The sequence below is a fragment of the Gossypium arboreum genome, chromosome 11 (assembly GCF_025698485.1).
Source record: "Gossypium arboreum isolate Shixiya-1 chromosome 11, ASM2569848v2, whole genome shotgun sequence".
In the NCBI taxonomy this organism is placed as follows: Eukaryota; Viridiplantae; Streptophyta; class Magnoliopsida; order Malvales; family Malvaceae; genus Gossypium; species Gossypium arboreum.
The window spans coordinates 8,915,377-8,942,765 of record NC_069080.1 but is presented as its reverse complement, the minus strand read 5'-3'; the positions used below and the strand labels follow the sequence as shown (position 1 = coordinate 8,942,765).

General features: G+C 32.5%; 1 protein-coding gene across 1 annotated transcript; it reads right to left on the bottom strand.

The window, feature by feature from the left end:
- Window positions 1-11,861: 11,861 nt before the first annotated feature.
- LOC108472527 (RING-H2 finger protein ATL67-like) lies at window positions 11,862-12,979 on the bottom strand. Its single transcript, XM_053020806.1, has one exon. It carries the CDS (start codon window positions 12,765-12,767, stop codon window positions 12,213-12,215), a length of 555 nt encoding a protein of 184 aa, XP_052876766.1. The 5' UTR covers window positions 12,768-12,979; the 3' UTR covers window positions 11,862-12,212.
- Window positions 12,980-27,389: the final 14,410 nt, after the last annotated feature.

Sequence of the window (27,389 nt, the reverse complement as noted above, 5' to 3'; positions counted from 1 at the left end):
AATATTGTTATAACGGGTGTTTGTTATGGTGAGGGCTGATTGTATATCAAATTAATGCTCATGATAAATAATATTTAATTTTGCATAATTGTATAAATCAAATTTTAATTGAATTATTTATTAAAAAAAGAAACTTTCATTTTGAAAGGAAAGATTCGTTAATTCGTTCCATGAATGAGACCTTATGACTCGGGTAAAAGAAAAAAAAAACACTTATCGTCGGAGGTGAAGGTTAAACTCTATCAACATTCAACATAAATAGAACATTATGATACGTTAATGATCGAGTTTGGCACAACTCAAGCATGAGATATTTAGAATGACTGCAAGCAACTATCACGATAAAGAAATCAACCCCAAATAGTCCAAAACGGTACGAAAAATGAAAAATAACTAAGCATTCACCAAACTTGAGAGAACGACAACAAAATTATCCCTAAAATTACTTGCAAAAGCAAGACTACATGCATAAGCAAAATTAAAAATGTGCCACAAGAACATATAAAAATTTCTAAAAGTGAAGACTTATTAAATAAAAAGATATATATAAAACTTAGGGTAATCTACAAAGAAAGTCACTCAACTATCAAAACTTTTCATTTTAGGCACCCAAAATAAAAAGTTTACAATTTAAGCACTCACGTTATATAATTTGATCATTTTGATCACTCCCGTTAAAATCACAAACGAAGGCTGACATGGTAGTTAAAAAATTAGTATCATGACAAATTTAACCCTAAACTTTTACATATTATATTAGTTTAATCATAATTTTAAAAAATTAACCCCAAAATTGACAAATAATCACAATTTAATCCTCAAAATCTTTATCGTGTAATATAATCCTTTTTAATTGAAAGATTCAGATCTGTAAAATCCTGAACAACATCCAACTAAATTCCATATCTTCTAGCACTATCAACTTGGTGAAAATTAAAAAGCCAAAAATAAGAACTTGAATGAGTAAAAAAAGAGCTTTGAAAATTTCAAAACATGAAAACCCACAAGTCAAATTTTGGGCAGTGCATTCATATTTGAAAAAGGTTTCGTAGAAACCTAACCTTAACTGGAGTCAAAGTGGGTCAAACGCCATTGATCCTGTAAAAAAAGACAATAACATAAATTTAAAACCTAGAAAAAAAGATGAAACCCAAAATCAAAATCAAACAAAATACAAACCTGCGTGTACTCATCCTTATAATAAAATTTTCATATTAATCAAGACAAGGATGTCACTCCAGTTTTTTTCTTAGATTGTTGTTTCTTTGAAGAACCCAAAAAGGATAAACTTGAAAGGGAAAAAGAAACCCTTTTTACGTGTAGAAAAGAAGGAAAAACAACAATAATGTTGGTTGAATCAAGCAAGGATAAATGCCTGTTATGCTCGAAACTCTTTCATTTTGTGTTTCTTTCGACTAAGTTGCTATTAACAATTGCCCACTAAACTTTTTATACTCGAGGATGAAATTGAGGTTATTTATAAATTTTGAAAGTTAATTTTTTAAAATGACTAAATTGATAAATTATGTAAAAGTTGAGAGCTAAATTTGTTATTATATCGATTTTTTCAACTGTCATGTCAACTTGTCATCTGTAATTTTAATGGGAGTGATAAAAATAATCAAACTATATAATGTGGGTGTTTAAATTGCAAACTTTTTATTTTGGATGTATAAAATAAATTTTTTTGATAGTCAGGTGACTATCCATGTAGTTTACCCTAAAATTTAAGACGACACGGTTCAAATTGATTCATGAAATCATTTTGTAACGACCCGAAATTTATGATTAATGGAAAGTGTATTATCGGGTCTCTGTTTTTGGAAAATGAATTAGTAAATATTTATTAAAAATATTTACAAAATTAATTGAGTGGTTAATTAGAATTTAATTAAGGTTAATTAGGTATAAAGATTAAATTAAATAAAGGGTAAAGGTTTAATTATAGATTAAAATAAAATAAAGGAGATTAAATAGGTAATTATGCCTATTTCATTAGGTGAGCCGGCAAATGAGAAGAAAAATCTAATATTTTCTTAGATTACATATTATATGAAATTATTATTATTTATTATTATGGTTTTCTATTTAAATATTATTATTAATATTATTACATTATGAAATAAAATATATTAAGACAAGTGTATGGTGATAAGATGGTATAAGTGTAATAATGTATATATATATATATATTTGTATTATAATTATTTATTTACTTAAAATTTAAGTTAAAAGATATTTATTAATTAAATAATTATATGGTAAGATTTTTATATGATAAATAAATAAAAGAAAGACAAATGGATGATAATGATAATATACAAATGTAAAAATATTTATATGTAAATTTGTGATATATGTATTTGTTATTAAATAGATATTTATTATAATTATTATAGTTTTATATTAAATTATTAAAATGAAGACAATTGTATAATGATTAATGGTACATGTGTAAAATATATATAAATACATTTGTAATAAAATAAAATATTTTCTTATAATTTAAGTAAAAGATATTTATGAATTAAATATTATTATTATATTATATTATTATTATAATGTATTATTATTATTAATATTATTAACTAATATATATATGACATAAAGTAAAATAGCAAAAGAAACAAAAGGAGAAAAGAAACAAAAGGAAAGAAAAAAGAAAAGAAAAGGAAAAACTAAGGTTTTAAAGTTTGGAATTTAATTTGGTAAGTCAATTAAATCATTTTCTTTTAATTTTGATGTTTTAGAAGTTTTAGAACAAAGTTTTGTAGAAATTAAGTTGAGATTTTGGAAGTTCTTAGGTTTTTGAGTATAGTTCATGTTGAACAAATGATTAACTTAGGGATTAAATTGATAGAATTTGTAATACCTTGAAAATTTTTACAGTAAGATATTATCCTTGATATAGTAAAATAAGGAAATAAAGTGACAAAAAGGGAAATTTTGAGTTATTTCAATATTGAGAAGTATATTATGATATATTAATTCAAGAAAGGACTAAATTGTAAAAGTGAGAAAAGTTTTGTTGCACAAGAGTAAATATTCATAATTTGAGGGGTTAAAGTGTAAATATGAAAAATTTGAAGGACCAATAGTGTAAATAATTTAAGAGTGGAATGATCTAGAAACTAAGGAAAATGGATGAATTAGGACCAAATTGAATAGATGAAGAACTATGAGGGACTAAATTGCAATTTTACCAAATTAAATGATGACTCAATGATGTAATTTTAAAAGATAATGAAGGGCAAAATGATCAATTGGAAGAGAGAGAAATCTAGAAAGTAATAATGATGCTAGAGATATTTTGATATTTTATAATTATTTAATTAGATAAATATTATTTTATTAATACTTTAATAAGATATTTTATTATTATTTATTAGTATATAAAGAAAGAAAGATGAGAAATTCTCATCCATATTTTCCCATGCATTAACGTGAGAGAAAGAGAGGAAGAAAGAAAGTTTTGCTTTCTTTACAATTTGGTCCTTTACCAAAAATTCACCATTTTCACCCAAAATTAAATGAATTTCCATAGCTACCAAGAGACAAAAATGTTAAGGAGAGCATGGGAGTTAGAATATCAAGTTGGATTCAAGAAATAGAAGTTGGAGGAGAGAAAATCAAGTTAAAGATTAGTATCAATAGAACAAGGTAAGTATATCAAGATTTCAATATGTTTTTAAGTTTGTTATTATTGACAAAGCATGGAAATAATGTTATAGTAGAGTTTTCTTACATAAGGTCCTATGTTTTTGATATGTTAGTGAAGAGAAAATAAGAGAAAGTGATGAGAAATGGTGTAGAAAAAGAAAATAAGGGTGTTATAACATGGTAATTAATAGCTTGCACAAAAATAGTTTGGACAGCAGCAGTAGACTAACTTTGAAAAATTACCATAAATTGTAGAAATTGAATTAGAAGATGAAAAAAATATGAAATTAAATCTTATTGAGTATAGTTTCTCATAGAATAAACAGTGTAAGCAAGGGATTTGTAAATTTTGAGATATAATGAATTTTGTGAGACAAGGTCAGAATGAATTCGGGTTCCCCTGTTCTGACTTTGAAAAATCATAAAAAATTGAAGAAAAATAATTATGGGCTTAAATTTATATGTATAAAATCCTGAATGAGTCTATTTGTAAGAGAAACAAACAAGAACATCATTTGAACCTGTATGAGGAGATAATTAATTTTTGGTGAAGAAGGGTCAGAACTGTCAGATAGCAGAACAGGGGTAACTTTAAAGAATAAACTGTACTTATTGGCTAAACCAAAAATTCTGAAATTTTTATGGTAAGAATATATATGAGTCTATATTCAGGGAAAATTATCGGATATTAATTTGGAGTTCTATAGATCTAGATATAAATAATTTAGTGACTATGATGCAGATAGACAGCTTGAATATTCATAAAAGTAAATAATAAAAATTATGGATAATGTTACTTACAAGTGTGTTATCTACATTAAGGATGTGGAATGGAGAGGAGGAGGAGGAAAAATATGTATGAATATTCATCTAGCATGGCTAATTTGCATATTTTAGGCTCAAGGACTAAATTGAATAAAAGTAAAACTTTATGGGCAATTTTGTAAACATGTCAGAAATGACAAAATTGTATGAAATGGATTATTTTATTATTTAAATTATAAAATTGAATGAAATTATTAATTTAGTTCAAGATCGGGGGAAAACATGTTTTAGGGATTAAATTGAAAAGTGTTGAAATTATGAAAAATTCTGATATTTTATAGAATTCATGGATTGTTATCAATATATATATGAGAATAATAGCTGGAAATAAGGATTAAATTGCAAAAATTTTATTTTCCTGACCCTAAGGATGAAATCGTCATTAATTAAAAGTTTAGGTGCAAAATGGTAATTTTGCCTAGAGCATTAATTAAATGCATTAGAATATGAAATGAATGAAAATGATGATCAAATTTATTTATAAAGATCCGGACGACTCAAATATGAGACTTGATCGTGGAAAAGAAAAGATATCAGATTAATGAAATTATAAACACAAACAAGCAATGAGGTAAGTTCGTGTAACTTGAATTATATTCTTAAATGCTTGAAATGCATGTTTTTTATATGAATATGATTTGAATGTTCATTGTATGAAAATTTATGAAACTTTGATAAATTTGATAAAAGGAGAAGAAATCCCGGTTGAATGAAAGGAAAATTCGATGGATCTCTGAAAAGGAATTGACAGTAAAAAGGATCTAGCCCGGACGGGTGATCCTATCCTGATATAGCCCTCCCAAAGAATATGTGTAAAACGGATTTAGCCCAGACGGGTAATCCGAATTAGGGTCTGAATTTAGCTTTGGTGGTAATTGGATCCAAGCTCATTAGAGTAATTGTCGTTGTAGGGGATTTAGCCTGGACGGGTAATCCCGACAATACTCTATGAGTTTATATTACAGGGGATTTAGCTTGGACTGGTAATCCCATTGTAAGGATGAGGTTCGCGGGAGTGTGCTCTCTGATATGAAATGTGTAAGACCATGGTTGAAAGATACCATGACAACCTATGTGTAAGACCATGGTTGAAAGATACCATGGCAACCTGATATGAGATGTGTAAGACCATGGTTGAAAGATACCATGGCAACGTGACATGAAAAGAATAAGACCATCGTTGAAAGATACCATGGCAACATGACAGAAAATGAGTAAGACCATAGTTGAAAGACACTATGGCATCACGTCAAAGATAAATAAGACCGTGGATGGGAGACGTTATAACATCTGTTGAACAATTGATATTCAGGTAAAATGTATCAGATGACGAATGGTTATATGAGATGGTTGTGTGAAATGTTTACAAGAACTGGTCATATGGAAATATATGTACAAAAGTGTTGTATGAAATAATTATGAAAATGGATAAACGAAATAAGTATAAGTACATGGAATTTAATTTATGTTAAATTTGATATAAGCTATTACCAGAATAAATATACATAAAATATATGGAAATGATTGAGCATAAAATATTGATTTAATGAAATGAATGATATATGCTTGTGAAGAAACGGTAAGAGCATGATATGTTCCATGACATGTACATATATGATTATCTTTGATATGTTGATACAAGGAAATTATGTAATTGAGACTATTATTAAACTCAAGTGCGACATGTCGAGAAAATAGATATATCAATGTTGAATTTATATGAGATATGTGCAAGTATACTAACAATGTTGTTGTTTGATGCTTATACAAGTGCCAAACTGTTGATTGAATGGTAATATATTTATTTTATAGGATGCATTGAATCGGTAAGTATTTTAATTTTTTTAAGTGATCTGCAAATGGTAGTAATGCTCCGAAACCCTGTTCTGGCAGCGGATACGGGTTAGGGGTGTTACAGAATTCTTATTTAGAATTGATTAAAGGATTAAATTGTAAAATAAATTATAAGTTTTGTGTTTGAAGGACTAAACTGAAAGAAATTTGAAATTAGGGTTTTATCATGAACATTGGATATTTATGTTGAATATGATAAGAAATTGAGTAGAAATAAAGTATGAATTGAGTTAGAAAAGTAAGTGAACTTAGTTAGGATCAAATTGAAAATAAGGTAGAAATAGAATAGAAATTCAATTATTCAATATAAATTAGTATTGTATTAATGACTATAAAATTGTTTTAATTTTCGTAGCTAACGTTATTTCGGAACACCTTGGCTAAGGAAGGAAAAGGCAAAATCAATGAGGGTTAGCTTGGAAATTACGGTTTGTATTTCTATAATCCGAACTTAATATTTAATTGTTGAAATTATTATTTAATATGTATGGTAAGTGCATCTAGATGATTATTTGAATTGGAGTGAATATTGGTTGAAATTGAAAAGTAAATTTAATTATTAATTGTTGTATTTTGATTAAATATTATGGTAAGTAATTTAGGTGAGAATTATTTGTATTGTGTTTTGCAATTGAAATGGATTGATTTGGTATGTGATAAATTTATTGAATTTATATGGATATATGTGATTGATGTGGAAATTGAATATTAACTGTATGTTATATTGAAAATTAAATTGATTGAGAATGTGATGAAATAAATATGAATATGTTATTAATGTGGAATTTGGAATATTTGTTACTGAAAAGTGAATTGAATTGTATTGAATTATGAATTTATGTGATTAATTAAAATGTATATTGATTGGAAAAATTGAAAGTAAATTGAATACCTTATTCACTGTATCGGGCTAGTCGGATATAGTTGGCATGCCATAGGATTGGAAGTGTTCAGGGATACTTCGACCTTGAGTCGATGAGGCAGTATAAGTATCGTCTTTATTACTTGACTTGAGTTGATGAGGCACCATGTGTGTCGTCTCGCTCTTCATTACTTGGTTTAATCGATGAGGTCTCGAGTACCGTATTATTCTTATTTTCTTGCAAAGCCGATGAGGCACTGAGTGTCATACTGGTGTGTTGGTTGGATCCGTGTATTCGTCAATGTCCGAGCCATGTTAATAGGGGTAAATAAAATTACTGAATGACTGATTTCTTTAATGATTGATTGTTACTGAATAATAAAGATAAATTGATCGTTACCGAAAAATACTAATTGTTACTGAAATGGATAAGTACAGAATACTGATTGAGAAGTGAATAGTTGAATATTATTTATTGATATTGAATAGTGAACTGAAGTGTGAGTGAGACATATGAATTATGTATCTCTGAACTTACCTATGAATGGACAACATTATTGTTCAAATGATTTGTGAATTTGTTTTGGAAAGCTAATAAGATTAGTAGATGAGAAAATTTGAGTGAATTATAAAGGATTTATCTTTGTAGTGAACAAAGATATAATTGTGATTGTTTTATGATTTTTAAGTGTATGTTATATTATTAAGTGTTCAGATTATAGAAATACAATTGAGTTCATACTCAGTGTACGGTTTGTTTCCGTGCGCAGGATAGGTTAAAGTCAGACTGTTGAATCAACATCCCAGCTCGATCCCGAACTCAACGTGGTGAAGTATATTAATTATTGGTAATGACATATACCTAAAATGTCTATGTCTGTCATTTTGGATTGTCAAGGTAATGATGAAATAAGTAAATTTGGATTTGGTAATAGTATATGGTAGGAATTGACTTATTTGGTAAGAAATTTGAACTATTTGATAATGTATGTGAAATACTTAAAAAGATTCATCATATAAGCACGTAAAATGTCTAATTTGACATGTTTTGAGTAGGTTTGAATGTGATTTAAAATGATTGAACTGAATTAACTGGTAATGCCTTGTAATCCTGTTCCGGGGACAAATAATGGTTAGAGAGTGTTACACATTTATTATTTTTGAAATACTCTTAAAACATAAAGAAATTAAGAAGCTGGAAAAGAGCCACCCACTTTTCAAGGAAAATTGTTGGTGGCCCACAAAATAGATCTACAAACTGAAAAGAGGGAAGACATGTTGAGTGAATAAAGAGAAGAAAGAAAGGGTTGATGGGAGGGAGAAAAAGGTGGACGGTAGCCAGCACGGAAGCTAACACCGCAAAAAAAGCAAATGACTTGAAGAAAAAAAGAAGAAAAGTTTGAAAATAATATATTACAGAAAATTATATTCATCTAACATAAAAATAAATTGATGTATTTATATTTTTATGCACAATTAAATTAAATTAAAATTCTCATGTATATTATTGAACCAAAATTAAAATTTAATGCTTAAGCTTATTTGTAGTAATGATTAAAGCTCTAATTTGACATCTATATGAAATGGATTAAAAAAATTGGTAGAAAAGAGACAACATTAAATGATTACAACAATCAATTCATACATTAAAAGGATCTAAACCTATTATGATCTTCAACCAACAAATTTCTAACCGAAACTACTGAAACTGCAAACAAACAGAGCAAAGAGTCTCTTGTATCAGCACATTTAGTCATGTGATCCGCAACCTCATTTTGATCCCTTAGAATATGTAAGACACGAACCTCCCATCTTCGACACTGCAACTGATGTAATAATCTTAATTCCACTAAACTACTATTGGCTCCTCCACCAGACAATATCAATTCAATCAACAAAACATTATCACAATAAACTTCAACCTTTTTGAACCCTTTCTCCCTAGCTATAAAAAGACCTTCCAACATTGCTCTTGTATTAACTTTAAAAACTGATTCTTTGTCGAAACTCATCGTATAATCCCACAATCAGTTTGCATTCGAATCCCTTAACACTCTCCAATAGAAGCACTCTGCCCACTAATCGCACAGCCCCATTTGAGTTAATCTTTATCTAACCCACTTTTGGAGGCGACTAACTTGAAAGGACCCTCACGGTTCTTGGCGGTTTCATTTTTCACATATGAATCTGGTAACTCCTAGCCCAAGTGTAACCTGTATCCACGATGACTTAGGTGCACTTGTGATTATTAGAAAAAAAAATAGACATATTTTTATTTTTCCAAAGTAGCTAACATAAAATTACAAACAGAGTTTGCCAATCAATATCATCACTACTCAGGTTGCTTTTATTCAGCAAGTTCCATAATAACCACTCCTTAAACGTCAAAGAGAAAAAAAAAATACTCTGAGCTTGCCTTGGAACCACTGCTAGCCATACAACTTTAGCAAATGAGCAATCTTGAACTATATGAACCCCATTTTCTAAGCCACCTTTACACAAAGGGCAATTACCATCATCTGTCATGTGCTTTTGCCTTCTTTCATAATTCGTCAACAATCTATCCTGCCACAGAAGCCATAAGAAAACACGTACCCTTTAAGGCGCCCGAGCTTTCCAAATCACCTTCTAAATAGCAGAACCACCATTATCCTCAATAAACAAATTCTTATAAGTTTCAACAGAGACAAAACCCATAATTTTTCATCCATTTCCAAGCCAAACAACCCGATCTTACCTCAACACTTGGAGGCATCATCACTGCAATTTTTCGAACAATATGCCTTGGGACAAGATCATTAAGACGATCCCAATCCTAAAGTCCATTTTCAATCACCAAATCACAAACGCGCAAAGTGTTATTTGGCTAGTCAACTCCTTTAAAAACTTCCCGTAGGGGACCACACTACCTAATCCACACATCATTCTAGAAGTTCATGATGCAACCATTGTCAATGGACCAGTAAACATTACCAATAACTTATGGCCAAACCCTCATTAAAGATTTCCACAAGAAAGAACAATTACTACTGAAAATAAAAAACGAAAGTATCCTTTGTACATTATATTTTTTCTTTTAACACACTGACCCATAATGCATCAGTATTCGAGAGCAAATGGTAACCAAGTTTTAGTAAAAAGATTTTTTTTTGGGCAACTACGTTCCGCAAACCCAACCCTCTATTATCCAACGGACAGCAATAGTCTCCCCATGATAAAAGAGCAACTTTCCTTGTATCAACAGTAGTTTCCTATATGAAATTACGGGCAATTTTTTCAATCTCATTGCATACAGAGATAGGGATTCAAACGGTATACATAAAGTAGTTTGAATAGCTAGAAGAAATGATCGTACCAAAGTTATCAATAGTTTCCTCGCTTCCCAACCAGACAATTTTTGCTGAACTTCATTCACAACAAAATCAAAACTGTTTACTATAACTCTATTATGCAGCAGCAACAATCCTAGATAAGTACCAAGATCCTTAACTCAATTAAAATCCACATTGTTGCATATCGCTTCAACAACAACTCCTAACATATTAGGGGAAAAAACACCTAAGATTTATTCTTGCTCACCTTCTCCCCAGAAAAATAACAAAAAGTCTCAAAAAATGCTATTCACCACTGCTGCTTGATCCCTACTAGCCTCACAAAAAAGTATAAGATCATTAACAAAGAAAAAGTGAGATAATGACGGACCTCTTGAAAGAACTACCCTTTTCAATTGCCTCCTCGATAAGATGCCCAAGTCACTTCATGCAAAGGATAAAAAGATTAATGTTTAAGTTTTAGGTTGATTCATAATTTGTAATAAGGGTTAGCATTTGTTTCAGACATAATTTTTTTATTCCACAAGCAATATTAAAAAATTGTCACATATCTCTTTTTTTAATATTTTATTATACCATTATATAACACTTGTTAACTTTTGACCATATTTACAATTCTCAAAATTAATAATTTATTTTACTAAAAAGGTGGAAATACAAGATTTTTTAAAACCTTATAATTTCAAGAATCATGCCCTAAATTCAATCCAAAAGAAAGCAAGAATATATAGTACATAGTTGATGTTATGGTGGGCCGACTCCACTTTTATAAAAGCATTGGCCCATTCCCATGTGCAAAAATCTGTCTCTTTTTTAACTCCCAAACTCTCTTTAAGTCATAAGACAAGGACAGACAAACCTACTTTCATTCAGATGATGATATCATGCCATTTGCTTCTTCTTCTTCATCTTCATCTATCCGTCCCTCTATGACTATACAATTAAATTTTTGTTTATTTCGCAGCCATGAATAATCAATCATTAGTTTCTGAACTGGGTTTCCCATCATCATATCATCCAATCCATAAGACTGTCATGCTGTGTCTATTTTTTATGTCAAAAAGTTCTGCATGTGTTCATTCACTCAATTCCACCTGGAATGTCAGAAGCAAATAGCACTGTGTCTCAGCACTCTTTTGACAGGACCCTCACCTCATTCATATATCGGTGGGTTCTCTTTAGTTCCTCTGTTCTCTCTCTGCCATTCCTGGCAGTCGGTTTTATAGTCAATTAGACAATAATAGCTTTAGGGATATTAACTAAAGTTTCGAGTTTTATAGATGAAAACAACAATATTTAATCAGATAAAAAGAAATGGACTGAAACTATTAGACAAGAGGAACCGAGTCAATGTCTCATAAATGAACAAAGAAAACAAAATTGATGCAAATTATTCATTTCAAAATTAAGCTTATATAATTTTCTGAAACAAATCCCGGAACTAAAATGAACTCCCAGTGAATTACTTTTTACCATCTAATTCATGCCTACTAACAAAGCACCCGATTCGCTAAAAATCCTTTTCTTTTTCCCTTTGTTTCCCCTAAAATAGCCAAATATCATAACCCATCGACCAAAAATACTCCATACCCAATTTTCCTGTTTCTTAATTACCTAACCCCAAAAAATTGTTTTCTTTTTTGTTGGGCAGGGGAAAAAAACACGATGACACCCAAAAGTCACCTAATCCTCCTTCGATCCGCAGCGAACTGAGATAACGGCACGACTTCCGACAAGGGCGTGGAAAGTGGGGTCGGAAGCGGCGAGTTCCGACAAACGGGACAAGATCCATTGAGTTTTAACCAAGCATCGATGCAAAAAACATGGAAATAATGCTTACACTCAGGCATCATCCTTAACATCTCCAAATCCTTGTACTCACACAGACAAATGGAACATGTGGTGTTCAAGTTACTAGCACCCGAGTCTTTACAGAACTGGAACTTGGGGTAAGAATTGATAACGGCCTGGTCAAGTCCGAGGACGACGTTGTCAGTGGCTTCATCTTCGGCAACGAAGATAATAGTAGGGAGGAGGATGCCATCGGAGTTGGAGGCGGGGATAGCGGAGGGATTGGAAGAGAAAGCGCGAGGAGAAGTGGAAGAGCGGAAACAGATGTAAGAAGCGAGGAGGATGGTGGAGAGGAGGACGAGGAAACCGACGGCGATGGCAATGGAATAGCCGAGGCCTAAGTTGGTGAGATAGGTAGGGGAAGAAGGGGAAGGAGTGGACATTTGGGGGCAAGGCAAGGATCCATTTGTTAATGGAAAAAAGGCTAGTGTAAAGGAAGAGATGAGAAAGTGGGTTGCTGCATTTAATACTCAGTTTGGAAACAGCGGGGTTGTCATTTATTGTGATGTCGCCCACTGACTTTTTCTTCTTTGCTTTGCCGTGATTTCAATTTCATTTCTACATCAAACAATGGGACTTCCCCTCTCTGCGCATGCCATTGCCTATCTTCTATTTTCATTATTTCTTTTTCCTTAATTTTATTGCAATTTTAAATTAGTTTCTTAATTTCGAAATCTTTTTTTACTATTTAAAGCATCAGTATATCAATTAATCATTAGTTTAATTGTTAAAATATATTTAAAACAGGTAGAAAAAACTATATTAATTTTAAAAAAAATTAATATGTTATATCAAAATTTGTCTTTATAGGTTTACAAATTAAATCAGAAAATGTTAATAAAACTTTCATACTTTAATTAAAACATTTGAATGGATTCAGAGGGCCCACAATAGTTTAGGTGTAATTAATTTTTGGATAAACTGCACAAATGGCTATTTAATTATGCTTATATTATTGTTTTGGTCACCTAATTTTAAAAAATTTAATTTAGGGACTAATTTGAATTCGTTTTTTTTTATCACCATCCATTAAATTGAAAACAGAAAGTTTTTTCTAACTGGTATAATAACACACTTAGTCTTCAATACTTATATATTTTATTAATTTAATTCCAATGTAACGCCCTAATTTTCGGGAATCCTGTGAATGTTGGTATAGGTTTAATTATGTTAGTGGGCCTCTAGAAAGCCCAAGCTTAAGATAGAACCCGCAATTTTAGTTAATTTTGTTCCATAAGAAAAAGGGGGTGAAATTATGAAATAGGACCTATGTGAAAATGTTTGAAAATGCTATAGGCTAAATTGAAGTGGCTAAATAAATAGGAGTGCAAAATAGGAGGATTTGCATGACAAACCTCCCATTTTACATGAAGTGGCCAGCCATCATGTTGTTGTAGACAAAATGTACACTTGATATCCATAATTTATGGTACAAATTGATACAAATTGATAATAGGTTAGGTAAATGTTTCATGATAATAGGTTAGGTAAATGTTCCATGATAATGGGTTAGGTAAATGTTTCATGATAATGGGTTAGGTAAATGTTTCATGATAAGAATTTCATGTCTTTTGTATTAAAGAATTAAATGGATGAAATATGAAGTTTTATTAAAAGAAAAAGGGATGAAAAGAACAAAGTTTTGTCTATCTTTGTTCATCATAGCTGAAAGTTAGAGAAGAGAAAGGAGAGGAGAAAGCTCTTGAGTATTTGGTCATTAGGAGGAGGAAAATTGAAGGTAAGTTCTTGGTACCTTGCTTCTATCTTGATGTTCATGAGTTCTTCTTGATTCTACCTTAACTCTTGAAGCATATTTTGGTTTTTAGTTGTGTTGTGAGCATTTAGTCATGAATTAAAATGAAGGAAATGGTTGTTGTTTCATGTTCTTTTGATGAAAAATGGAAGATAGGTGAAGTTGAGCCAAACAAATGAGCATGCATGTGCCTTAGATGTTAAAGGGAAAAATCAGCTAACATGTTGTGCTTTAAAATGATGAAATGGAGATTATACTTAAGTAAAATCATAGATATGTGATGATTGATTGGTGATATACATGTTTAAATAACATGCATGCAAGATAGGTGTATGAAAGAGTGATTTGGTAATAAATCTGTTTGGGACAGCAGCAGTAACGTGACTTTGGAAAATCACCATAAATTGTGGAAGATGAATTAGAAGCTGAATAAATTATGTAATTAAAGCTTATTGAGTCTAGTTTCTAATGAAATAAAGAAGAACATATTTTGAATTCTGTACAATGAGAAATTTGATTCGTAATGAAGAGTGGTCAGATTAGTCAAACAGTGAAACATGGGAAAATTTAAGAAAAATCTGGTATTGATTGGCCATACCAAAATTCTGAAAATTTTATTGATAAAAGATATATGAGTCTATTTTCAGGAAAATTAACAGCACTTGATTTGGAGTTTCGTAGCTCAGTTATAAATAATTTAGTGACTGTTGCTCAGGAAGACAGCTTGCAGTGAAATTATGATTATGTGGTAAACATTGACAAAAATTTGTTAATGAGTTGCTTATTGATTTCTTATAAGCTTACTATGATCTGTAGGTGTGGTTGGTCGAATATTGTAAGGGTTTAATACGTAGTTCGTATTTGAATAGTTAGATTAACGTGTTAGTAATCCAATTGTAGGCGATTCGTGTGTGGATCTCGTCAAGATATCGTCGCAAGCAGTGTATAACTAACACCCTCTTTCTTAGTCCGGATCGGCAAAAGTCGAAAAGTCGAAATGCCGAAAACCGGTATTTTGTAGATTTGCGAGTGTCGAATGCTCGTGAGATAAATCGATTAATGTTTTTGGTAAGCTGCAAAATTTGGACTGTAAAGTGCATGATTTACGTGCCTCGATATTTTTGGGCTTAATGGGCCAAAATTGGAATGACGAATAACGGCCCAATTCGAGTAAGAACCTCGATGCGTGATTACGTTAGTACGTGAAAAGTAAGAATATGCATGAAAAACCCTAAAATAGATAAATTATGAAATACCTTTAAAAGTGAAAAATTTACGCTTTACCCTAGGAGATAAATTACCAAATACCCCTAGGGTTAAATTGACCTAAATGCATGCTTGATTTGTTGTTATTTACGCATGCCATGTTGTTATTATCTGATGCATGGGACTGGGATATTGACGGAGGAAGTCTGAAAGTGGCTTGTCCACGTCTTGGAGGCTTTGCCTCAATTCTTCGATAATCGAGCAAAGAAAGTCGCAATCGTGAGTGTTAAATTTGGGTGGGTTGAGCTATTCCCCATGGAGTGTATGGCTGGTACGGGTGGAGTGTAGTGGTTGGTGGGTTGAGTAGTCTCCCAAATGGGCTTGCATATGTTTACCGATGTTACATGTATTTTGAAATGGGCCTATGGGTCATCTTATTATCTGAATAAGGGCTAAGGCCCGCTTTATTATAATCTGAAAAGGGCTCGCCCAGTACTATCATTACCCAAATGGGCTTGCATATGTTTATTGATGTTGCATGTATTTTGAAATGGGCCTATGGGCCATATTGTTATCTGAATAAGGGTTAAGGCCCGGTTTATTGTAATCTGAAAAGGGCTCGGCCAAGATCATCCATTACTGAATGGGCTTAGGCCCAATAGGCTTGAGTGACTTGGGCTTTGAATGGGTTTTCCTTACACACGAGTTTCCCCAAACTCACCCTTTTATTTTCATCCACGCAGAAATCCCCAACCATAGTGGGCTTGGAGCTGTGAGGAATTCGGAGTGGCCACCCGCTCGAAAGTTTGATTTTCTTCGGTGAACTGGACATCCTTTTAATTACGTTTGAGGTTTTGGGGTTTTAAATGTAATAAGGCCGCTTATTTTTTTTTGATGGTTTTAATATGTATTACTAAGATAGGTAATACTTATTTTAACTGTTGAAATTGGATAGCTTTAGGCGCGTTTTCAAAAACAACATTGATTTCAAAATAACACGACAACAAGCAAAGCTTCCGAATGAAAGTATTTTCCAAAATTAATCACTTTTCCTAAAAATGACTTAATCGAATCGGTTTCCTAGAAATATCCATGACGTTAAGGTGTGGCAATGGCGGTATGCATGTCAGGATTGGATCCGAAGGAGCTTGGTATTAAGCGATCAGATGGACTCACCACCTCTTTTCCTGGTTTCCTACCGGTGCACGACTTCCATTCACTTTAATCCTTAATGAATTAATCTTTTGAACATCAAGTACGATTTTACGGACTTAGAATGGAATTTTTTTTTTACGTTTTGATGTGGCATGCCGGATCCGCCATAACCGGGCCGGGTTTGGGGTGCTACATTTAGTGGTATCAGAGCCCAGTTACAACAACTCGGCTGTGGAATGGGTTTACAAAATTTAGAACTTCGAAAACAAAAATTTTATAAAGATTGCGAAAAACGCAGTTTTCAAAATTTAGATCTTTAGAAGGTGGCATTCCGAATCTCCTACCAAGCACTCGTAAGTATTACTCGAACTTTTCTGAATATTTTCTGAATTATCATGCGTACTAAAATCCTGCTAGGATACTCGGATAGGATGATCTGAAACCATAGGAAAATCGATAAGAGATCAAATCGTAGCTAGACTTGATTCTGCGAAAACAAACTCGAACTCTTTATCGATTCATAAAACATCTGTAATAAACACTAGAATATTAATTGATGCATAAAAATTAAGTAATCAAGATAATACGATATGAGTACAAGAGGCCGTGGATGAAGCCGAGGTAGTACTCAAGCTGGATCTTCGTCTTCTGAATACATACCCACTGGAGTAGCACGACCACCACCGGTGGATGAGAATGGTCCGTAAGATAGAGCCGCCGAGGATGATGCCCTGTCACAGGCAATGCTTCGTGTTCTGAAAAGGGTTGCCGGAGCAAGTACGAGCAACAAAATTCAGGGATCTATTTCTGAATGACTTCAGGACTAACGGAACGGAGATCTTTAAGGGCGTGTCTGGTATAGCCCCGAAAGTGGCGGAATATTGGTTGAAGGCCACAGAACGGATTATGGACAACTTGGACTGCTCTGAGGAGATTGTGAGTGGGGTATCTGTACTAAGTCCCTTGGGTCACTCGGTTAGGGTAGACAAACTGTATAGGAATGTACCCTTAGAAACTCAAGGTAAGATTTTCCCTGGAGATCTGATGGAGTTACCATTCGGAGAGTTTGATCTCATTTTGAGAACGGACTGGCTTGTTAAGCATAAAGCGACTCTGGATTGTGCTGATAAACGAATGGTGTTAAGGACCACAAAGGATAAGGAGGTTATGGTGATAGGTGAGAGAAGGGATTATTTGTCCAATGTGGTGTCGGCATTAAGAGCTGAAAAGTGGATTCGGAAAGGTTGTGAGGTCTATTTGGCATTTGTAAGTCAGTCAGAAGAGGAGGGATTGTCAGTGGATAAGGTTAGGACTGTAAAGGAGTTCCAAGATATTTTTTCGGAGGAGCTTCCAGGATTACCTCCGAACCGAGAAGTTGAGTTCGGAATAGATTTGTTGCCTGGAATGGCGCCTGTGTCCATCGCATCGTATAGGATAACACCGAAGGAGTTAGTGGAGTTAAAGGCTCAAATTCAAGAGTTGTTGGATAAGGACTTTATTAGGCCAAGCGTGTCTCCATGGGGAGCACCGGTGCTATTCGTGAAGAAGAAGGATGGTACAATGCGGATGTGCATTGATTATCGCCAGTTGAACAAACTGACGATTAAAAATAAGTATCCACTGCCAAGGATTGATGATTTATTTGACCAACTTAGAAGAGCTTCTGTATTTTCCAAGATCGACCTTCGATCTGGATATCATCAGTTAAGGGTCAAGGAGGCGATATCCAAAAGACGACATTCGGGACTCGGTATGGTCATTACGAGTTTACGGTTATGCCATTTGACCGATTTAACGCCCTGCAGCATTTATGGATCGATGAATCGTGTGTTCCAACCATTTTTTGATCGGTTCGTAGTCGTCTTTATTGATGATATCCTGGTATATTCTGAAACTGAAGCGAAACATGATGAGCATCTCTGTATAGTGTTGCGAGTGTTAAGGGAGAAGGAACTCTTTGCGAAGTTCAGCAAGTGTGAATTTTGGTTGAGGGAGGTAACCTTCTTAGGACATGTGGTCTCTGCTGAAGGGATGAAGGTGGACCCTCGGAAAATTGAAGCGATTTTGGAGTGGACGCCGCCTAGGTCAGTGTCAGAAATACGGAGTTTTCTAAGACTGGTAGGATACTACAGAAGGTTTGTGGAAGGTTTTTCTGTGATGGCAACACCTCTGTCAAAACTCATAAGGAAAGGAGTACCGTTTGTATGGACTAAGAAACAGCAGGAAGCTTTTGAGAAGTTGAAGAAAGTTCATTGAAGAACTTGTGTTAATTCACCCAGTCAGGAATGATTTTATCGTGTACGATGACGCATCACACGTGGGTTTGGGCTGCGTGTTAATGCAAGAGGGTAAGGTGGTTGCATATGCATCACGATAGCTTAAGCCTCATGAGGGAAACTATTTGACTCATGATTTAGAGTTAGCGTGCGATGATATTTGCACTTAAGATTTGGAGACATTACTTGTACGAAGAAAGGTGTTTTATATACACCGACCATAAGAGTCTTAAGTATTTGTTGACTCGAAGGAGCTGAACCTTAGGCAAAGGAGATGGATTGAGTTGCTTAAGGATTATGACTGATCGATCGAGTATCACCCAAGCAAGGCTAATGTGGTAGCCGATGCTCTAAGTCGTAGAGTCAGATTCGATCCGAGAGCAACGTTTGCTCGTCGAGTCTCAGATGATGATGGAAGTCTGTTGGTGAGTTGCAAGTGAGGCCAACTTGGTGGATCAGATTAAGGAAAAAGCAGTTGAACGATGAGTCTTTGGTCGCTCGTTTTCAACAAGTTAAGGAAGGAAACTTCGAATTTGGGAGCGAAAGAGGCGATGCAACAATAATACCCTCATCTTTTGGATCGGGTAAATTTCGAGGACGAAATTTCTTTAAGGAGGGTAGAGTTATAACGCCCAATTTTCGGAATCTGTGAATGTTGGCATAGGTTTAATTATGTTAGTGGGCCTCTAGAAAGCCCAAGCTTAAGATAGAACCCGCAATTTTAGTTAATTTTTGTTCCATAAGAAAAAGGGGTGAAATTATGAAATAGGACCTATGTGAAAATGTTTGAAAATGCTATAGGCTAAATTGAAGTGGCTAAATAAATAGGAGTGCAAAATAGGAGGATTTGCATGACAAACCTCCCATTTACATGAAGTGGCCAGCCATCATGTTGTTGTAGACAAAATGTACACTTGATATCCATAATTTATGGTACAAATTGATACAAATTGATAATAGGTTAGGTAAATGTTTCATGATAATAGGTTAGGTAAATGTTCCATGATAATGGGTTAGGTAAATGTTTCATGATAATGGATTAGGTAAATGTTTCATGATAAGAATTTCATGTCTTTTGTATTAAAGAATTAAATGGATGAAATATGAAGTTTTATTAAAAGAAAAAGGGATGAAAAGAACAAAGTTTTGTCTATCTTTGTTCATCATAGCTGAAAGTTAGAGAAGAGAAAGGAGAGGAGAAAGCTCTTGAGTATTTGGTCATTAGGAGGAGGAAAATTGAAGGTAAGTTCTTGGTACCTTGCTTCTATCTTGATGTTCATGAGTTCTTCTTGATTCTACCTTAACTCTTGAAGCATATTTTGGTTTTTAGTTGTGTTGTGAGCATTTAGTCATGAATTAAAATGAAGGAAATGGTTGTTGTTTCATGTTCTTTTGATGAAAAAATGGAAGATAGGTGAAGTTGAGCCAAACAAATGAGCATGCATGTGCCTTAGATGTTAAAGGGAAAAATCAGCTAACATGTTGTGCTTTAAAATGATGAAATGGAGATTATACTTAAGTAAAATCATAGATATGCGATGATTGATTGGTGATATACATGTTTAAATAACATGCATGCAAGATAGGTGTATGAAAGAGTGATTTGGTAATAAATCTGTTTGGGACAGCAGCAGTAACGTGACTTTGGAAAATCACCATAAATTGTGGGAGATGAATTAGAAGCTGAATAAATTATGTAATTAAAGCTTATTGAGTCTAGTTTCTAATGAAATAAACAAGAACATATTTTGAATTCTGTACAATGAGAAATTTGATTCGTAATGAAGAGTGGTCAGATTAGTCAAACAGTGAAACATGGGAAAATTTAAGAAAAATCTGGTATTGATTGGCCATACCAAAAATTCTGAAAATTTTATTGATAAAAGATATATGAGTCTATTTTCAGGGAAAATTAACAGCACTTGATTTGGAGTTTCGTAGCTCCAGTTATAAATAATTTAGTGACTGTTGCTCAGGAAGACAGCTTGCAGTGAAATTATGATTATGTGGTAAACATTGACAAAAATTTGTTAATGAGTTGCTTATTGATTTCTTATAAGCTTACTATGATCTGTAGGTGTGGTTGGTCGAATATTGTAAGGGTTTAATACGTAGTTCGTATTTGAATAGTTAGATTAACGTGTTAGTAATCCAATTGTAGGCGATTCGTGTGTGGATCTCGTGAAGATATCGTCATAAGCAGTGTGTAACTAACACCCTCTTTCTTAGTCCGGATCGGCAAAAGTCGAGAAGTCGAAATGTTAAAAGCGGTATTTTGTAGATTTGCGAGTGTCGAATGCTCGTGAGATAAATCGATTAATGTTTTTGGTAAGCTGCAAAATTTGGACTGTAAAGTGCATGATTTACGTGCCCTCGATATTTTGGGCTTAATGGGCCAAAATTGGAATGATGGGCCAATCTGCCCAATTCGGTAAGAACCTCGATGCGTGATTACGTTAGTACGTGAAAAGTAAGAATATGCATGAAAAACCCTAAAATAGATAAATTACTGAAATACCTTTAAAAGTGAAAAATTTACGCTTACCCTAGGAGATAAATTACCAAATACCCCTAGGGTTAAATTGACCTAAATGCATGCTTGATTGTTGTTATTTATTGCATGCCATGTTGTTATTATCTGATGCATGGGATTTGGGATATTGACGGAGGAAGTCTGAAAGTGGCTTGTCCACGTCTTGGAGGCTTTGCCTCAATTCTTTGATAATGACTGACAAAGTTTGCAATCGTGGAGTGTTAAATTTGGGTGGGTTGAGCTATTCCCCACATGGAGTGTATGGCTGGTGCGGGTGGAGTGTAGTGGTTGGTGGGTTGAGTAGTCTCCCAAATGGGCTTGCATATGTTTCTTGATGTTACATGTATTTTGAAATGGGCCTATGGGTCATATCTTTGTTATCTGAATAAGGGCTAAGGCCCGGTTTATTATAATCTGAAAAGGGCTCTGGCCCAGTACCACTGTTACCCAAATGGGCTTGCATATGTTTATTGATGTTGCATGTATTTTGAAATGGGCCTATGGGCCATATTGTTATCTGAATAAGGGGTTAAGGCCCAGTTTATTGTAATCTGAAAAGGGCTCGCCCAATATCATTATTACTGAATGGGCTTAGGCCCAATAAACTTGAGTGACTTGGGCTTTGAATGGGTTTTCCTTACACACCGAGTTTCCCAAACTCACCCCTTTTATTTTCATCCACGCAGAAATCCCCAACCATAGTGGGCTTGGAGTCGTGAGGGAATTGAAGTGGCCACCGCTCGAAAGTTTGATTTTCTTCTGGTGAACTGGACATCCTTTTAATTACGTTTGAGGTTTTGGGGTTTTAAATGTAATAAGGCCGCTTATTTTTTTTTGATGGTTTTTAATATGTATTACTAAGATAGGTAATACTTATTTTAACTGTTGAAATTGGATAGCTTTAGGGCGCGTTTTCAAAAACAACAGTTGATTTCAAAATAACACGACAACAAGCAAAGCTTGACAATGAAAGTATTTTCCAAAATTAATCACTTTTCCTAAAAATGACTTAATCGAATCGGTTTCTAGAAATATCCATGACGTTAAGGTGTGGCAATGGCGGTATGCATGTCTAGGATTGGATCCGAAAGAGCTTGGTATTAAGCGATCGATGGACTCACCACCTCTTTTCCGGTTTCCTACCGGTGCACGACTTCCATTCACTTTAATCCTTAATGAATTAATCTTTTGAACATCAAGTACGATTTTCTGGACTTAGAATGGAAATTTTTTTTTTTTACGTTTTTGATGTGGCATGCCGGATCTGGCCATAACTTCTGGGCCGGGTTTGGGGTGCTACATCCAATTTTTAAATAATTCAATAAATTTAACCCTTCGCTTTTACAAATTCTATCAATTTAAACCTTAAACTTCCTAATAAAAGCTTTCGATCATCTATAAATTTGTAATTATGATATGATCCTCACACCTCTCGATTCTCTATTTATAAAATATATATTTATTTAAATTGAATTATGTAAATATATTAATATAATTTTTAATGTATTTACTAATCAATTGTTTAAACTTTAAAAGAAATGCAAAATTTGTTTGTTTTTATGATCACATTCATAATATGTTTTAATATTTGAAGTTGGTTGTAATATAAAACATTTACAAATCTTTTCCTAGTTAATAAACTAAAATTTTACAAACTATTTTTGAACTGCCCTTTTTTCTTCATCTTCAGTCTTGTATAAAATTCTCTGAATACAAGTTTTTTAGAGAAATATAAAAGAGTTTTTTATTTCCTATAAATTTCATTAATATAATTAGGTTTTAGAAATGTTTTAAATTTTAATGTCAAAGTCAATATTTAATAATGAAAATACAGATAACATTGCTAATTATTAAACTTAATATAACATTATCACTATAAATAATATATCAATGCGTATAGTTTAAGAATTGAAAGTTTTAATTAGAAGGTTTGAATATGAAATTGATAGAATTTGTAAATGTGAAGATTTAAATTTATTGAATTATTTACAATTAGGACCAAACTAATAGAATATATAAGTATTGAGGACTAAACATATTAATATACCAGTTCAAAAAGACTTTCCCTTATCAATTTAACGGCGGTAACCAAAATATGAATGAAATCAAATGTTAATGTCTAAATTGAAATATTTTAAAGTTGAATGACTAAAATAGGAACGTGGATATAATTGGATGACCATTTGTATACTTTACGTACCCTTAACCTTTAAATTTTATAATTGATTGGGTTAAAGATTAATTAATTTAATGAGATTATTCATATAAATCAAAAGTGTTAAAATCAAACGTCGATAATGACAATGAATCATAAAAAAAAAGAAGAGAAAACTAGAATACACATATTTTATGTAGAAATCTTTTCAGGGAAAATCACAAGCAGAGTAGAAGAAAAATTCACTAACTGTTGAGTTCAATTAGAGTGATCATGGGTTGGGCGGCCCGCCTGCCCAAGACCCTTAGAAAAATGGGAGGGTTTGGGTAAAAATATAGGCCGAAAAATGGGCTTGGGCAAAAAGCGAGGCCCGTTTAAAAACGGGCAGACCTCGAGTAAGAGTTTTTGGCTCGGGCCTGCTCGCCCGGCCCAATTATATATTAATATATTTTTTATTTTATTTTTAATTATTTTAAATTTTAATATAACTATTTTTATTATATTGTTAATTTGTGTATTGTTTTAAGAATTGTTTTAGTATTATTTTTATTTGTTTTAATATTTATTTTATGTTTTTAAATATATTTGATTTATTATATTTTTAAATTTTTTATTTAATGAAATAAGAAAAAAAATTAATATGGGCTGGCCGGGCCGGGCTCGGGCTTAGTAATTTTATTTCGGGCCGGGCTTGGGCAAAATTTTAGGCCCATATTTCGGCCCGGGCCGGGCCCGGGCCTAGTAGACGGGCCTAAAATTTTATTTGGGCCCGGCCCGGCCCGGCCCATGATCACCTCTAGTTCGAATGATACAAGAAAGAGAAAACTACGTCTTTATTCAAATCAAAGTCTAATAGAAGCAATGCAATAAGGTTGAAACATCTTATTCAAATCAATATCAAATAAAAAAAGTGTAGTTTTATTCGGCCCTTGACCTTCGCTCCTACATATACTCCTATCTAGCCACTCTTTTTTAACAGAAATTTGGATCACACAACTCTAGAAGAAAGCATTCTGGAAAGAGAGGATTATTTTTACTTTCAAAACGTGATACAATATGTACCGAAATCAGAAATCTTTGAATGGCAAGAAATTTCAAAGGATGGCGATGGCAGCAACTTGTAGTGTCCCAGAGTTGGTCCCAACTCCAAAAGGCGTTCAGCTTAATTTGTACCTTCTTTTTCAATATATATATATAATTGTAGTTACTAAGTTATTAACAATGGAGAAAGCAAGTCTGAATTCATACTATAGTGGCATGCTTTGTTTTTTTCTTGCTTTTTCTACAATATTCTTCTACTTTTTAGTGGGAACCTAATACCTTTTTTTCTTCAGCATTTTGCACACTCTATCATGATACTTTTTAGTGGAATGATGTTTCATTTTATACATATAAGGTTAAAACCTCTTCATATATCTTTGTCTCAATTAAAAAAAAAAAAAAAAGCATGGCAAGCCAACATCAGGAAGCTCTTCTTTTACACAATCTACCATAGATATATTTCATCTATGCATTTATAGACAAAACACTAACATCTGATGGACCACCCAATTTGAATGTGGTCTGACAATATTGGCTGGACTTTCTTCCCCATTTCACTTGCATTGCAGCAGTAGCTGAGACCTTAAAAACAGAGGCTCCACTTAAACAGGTTGTGTGATGTTTAGTATAACACTGAATAATGGTCATGGTGTTGCATTTAGTGTTCAATGGTACTTTTTCCTTTCCGGTCAAGCTAATTCTGTTTTTGCTCACTTTTAATTGAAGGAAAGCTACTAGCCACTACTAAGTTTTGGGGCCATGGATTCAATCACCATTAATGGGTAAAAGAAAAAAAAAAAAAAGGTATACTATTGCATGACATTAGTCGCACAAATTTGGGTTTGATTGTATGAAAAAAGCACAACAAATTAACAAAATAGCAATGTGATGCTATTCTTTTTAAACCATGGTCGTGAAAAGGGCTAAAAGCAAAGAACTTGTTCCCACTTTCGTTACTACAGTGCCAACTACTATATTTCCCACCTTTTCATACTAATAATAATATTGTTCTGATTCAGTCAAAGTTCACTTGAATCCTGGAAATTCTGTAGTTTTTTTTTTCCTCCCTTAATTTGGGTTATGATTTTTGGTCAATGAAATCATGTATCTAATTTTCCACACCATCCGATGCATATTTCGATGATCGCAACTTTGGGCCACGAAATAAATAGTAGTAGTAAGCATTAAACAAGCAAGTTGTCTGTTAAAGATGCTTACATTGTTAACACCTAAGAAATTTACCCATCAAATTTCCTCTTTCTTTTTTTCTCTATTTCTTTTGTTTTGGAGGTAGGCATATAATTGCTCTCTGGCCTAAGGCTGGACCAAATTATTAATAGTTGTTCAATCATTCAAGTAATCAATGCAAAAAAAAAAAAATGGAACACAGTTGTTGAAGATAAAGGTCCGGCCAATTTTTTTTCTGAAATAAGTTGGGTAGAATTTAAGGCGTTGGGGGTGAGGAAAATCAACATAGTGAGGGGGCCATTCTGTACAAGCAAAATTAATCAATGTCAACTGCACCAAGTAACCATGCGCAGTCTCACTTAGGTGTGAGCAAAAATTGAAGTTAATTAATAATATATATTGTTTTAGAATTAAACCAACTTCTAATATATATTATTTTTTATTTTAAAATAAATTTAAAATATATAATATATAAGTTTTTAACTAAAACTTAAATCTACCACAATTCATATTTTATTTCTTTTTATAAAAATAGACAAGAAAAAATTGATTTAAACAATTAATTTAACTAAACAAACTAATAAATATTAAGTCGATTAGTCAATTAGTTGATTGATAAGTGAATTTTTTGATATTTTTAACTGAACCAACATAGGAACCTCTCTACTTTTTTATAAAATGACTCAAAATTTTATAATATTTACGAAAATGACTCATTTTAAAAATTATGTACATAAATTACTTATTTTGAACAGTAAACATCGGTGACATTATTGCTATTGACGTTACCACTCTTGATTTTAAAAAAATTTGGGTGTCACTGTTGTCATTGGCGGCACCAGTTTGAAGTTAAATAGCCTTTAAAAAAATATAAGAATAACAAAAATAAATCCTTTTCAATTTTATTATTTTTAAAAACAATAAACTTAAAAGCTATATAAAATTCTTATTTAAATTACTCAAATATACCCTCAAAAATTTTCCTCAAGTTTTAAATAAGAATTTTTACTTAAGGAAAATTCTTGAATGATATATTTGAGTAATTTAAATAAAAATTTTATATAATTTTTAATTTAAATAATAAAAATTGAAAATGGTTCATTTTATTATTCTTATATTTTTAAGGATTATTTAAATTTAATTTAAAAAAGAGACAAACTTAATGCAAATAAACAATAGTTTAAAATCATTTAATTTGTGTCGAAGGTGGAATAGGTCACCACTTCTTTCATTCAATCTAAAAGAGTAATTGCTTCATCAGGTTCCTAAACGTTTTATATAATTACAATTTAGTTCGGTATTGCCAATGACAACGACAACATCTAAAAAAGTTATTATTTTTTTAAAACCACGGGTGGTGACGCCAATGGCAATGACGTCACCTATATTTACTGTTCAAAACAATTCATTTACGTACATAATTTTCAAAGTGAGTTATTTTTGTAAATAATGTAAAATTTTATATTATTTCTGAAAAAAACCCGAATCTCTCCTAATTTCAGTCTTATATGTGCTGCTTTGTCTCTGCTCTCTTGACTCAGCTTCAATGAAGACAAAACATTAAAGCCCCTTGTTACATAAATTAGGAAAAAATTAATTTTTATGAATGATAAAATGAACATGAAAAATATATTAGTTCCTAAAAGAAGTAACATCCCTTCTGTTATAAATACGTGGATGTGATATGAAATTGATCAA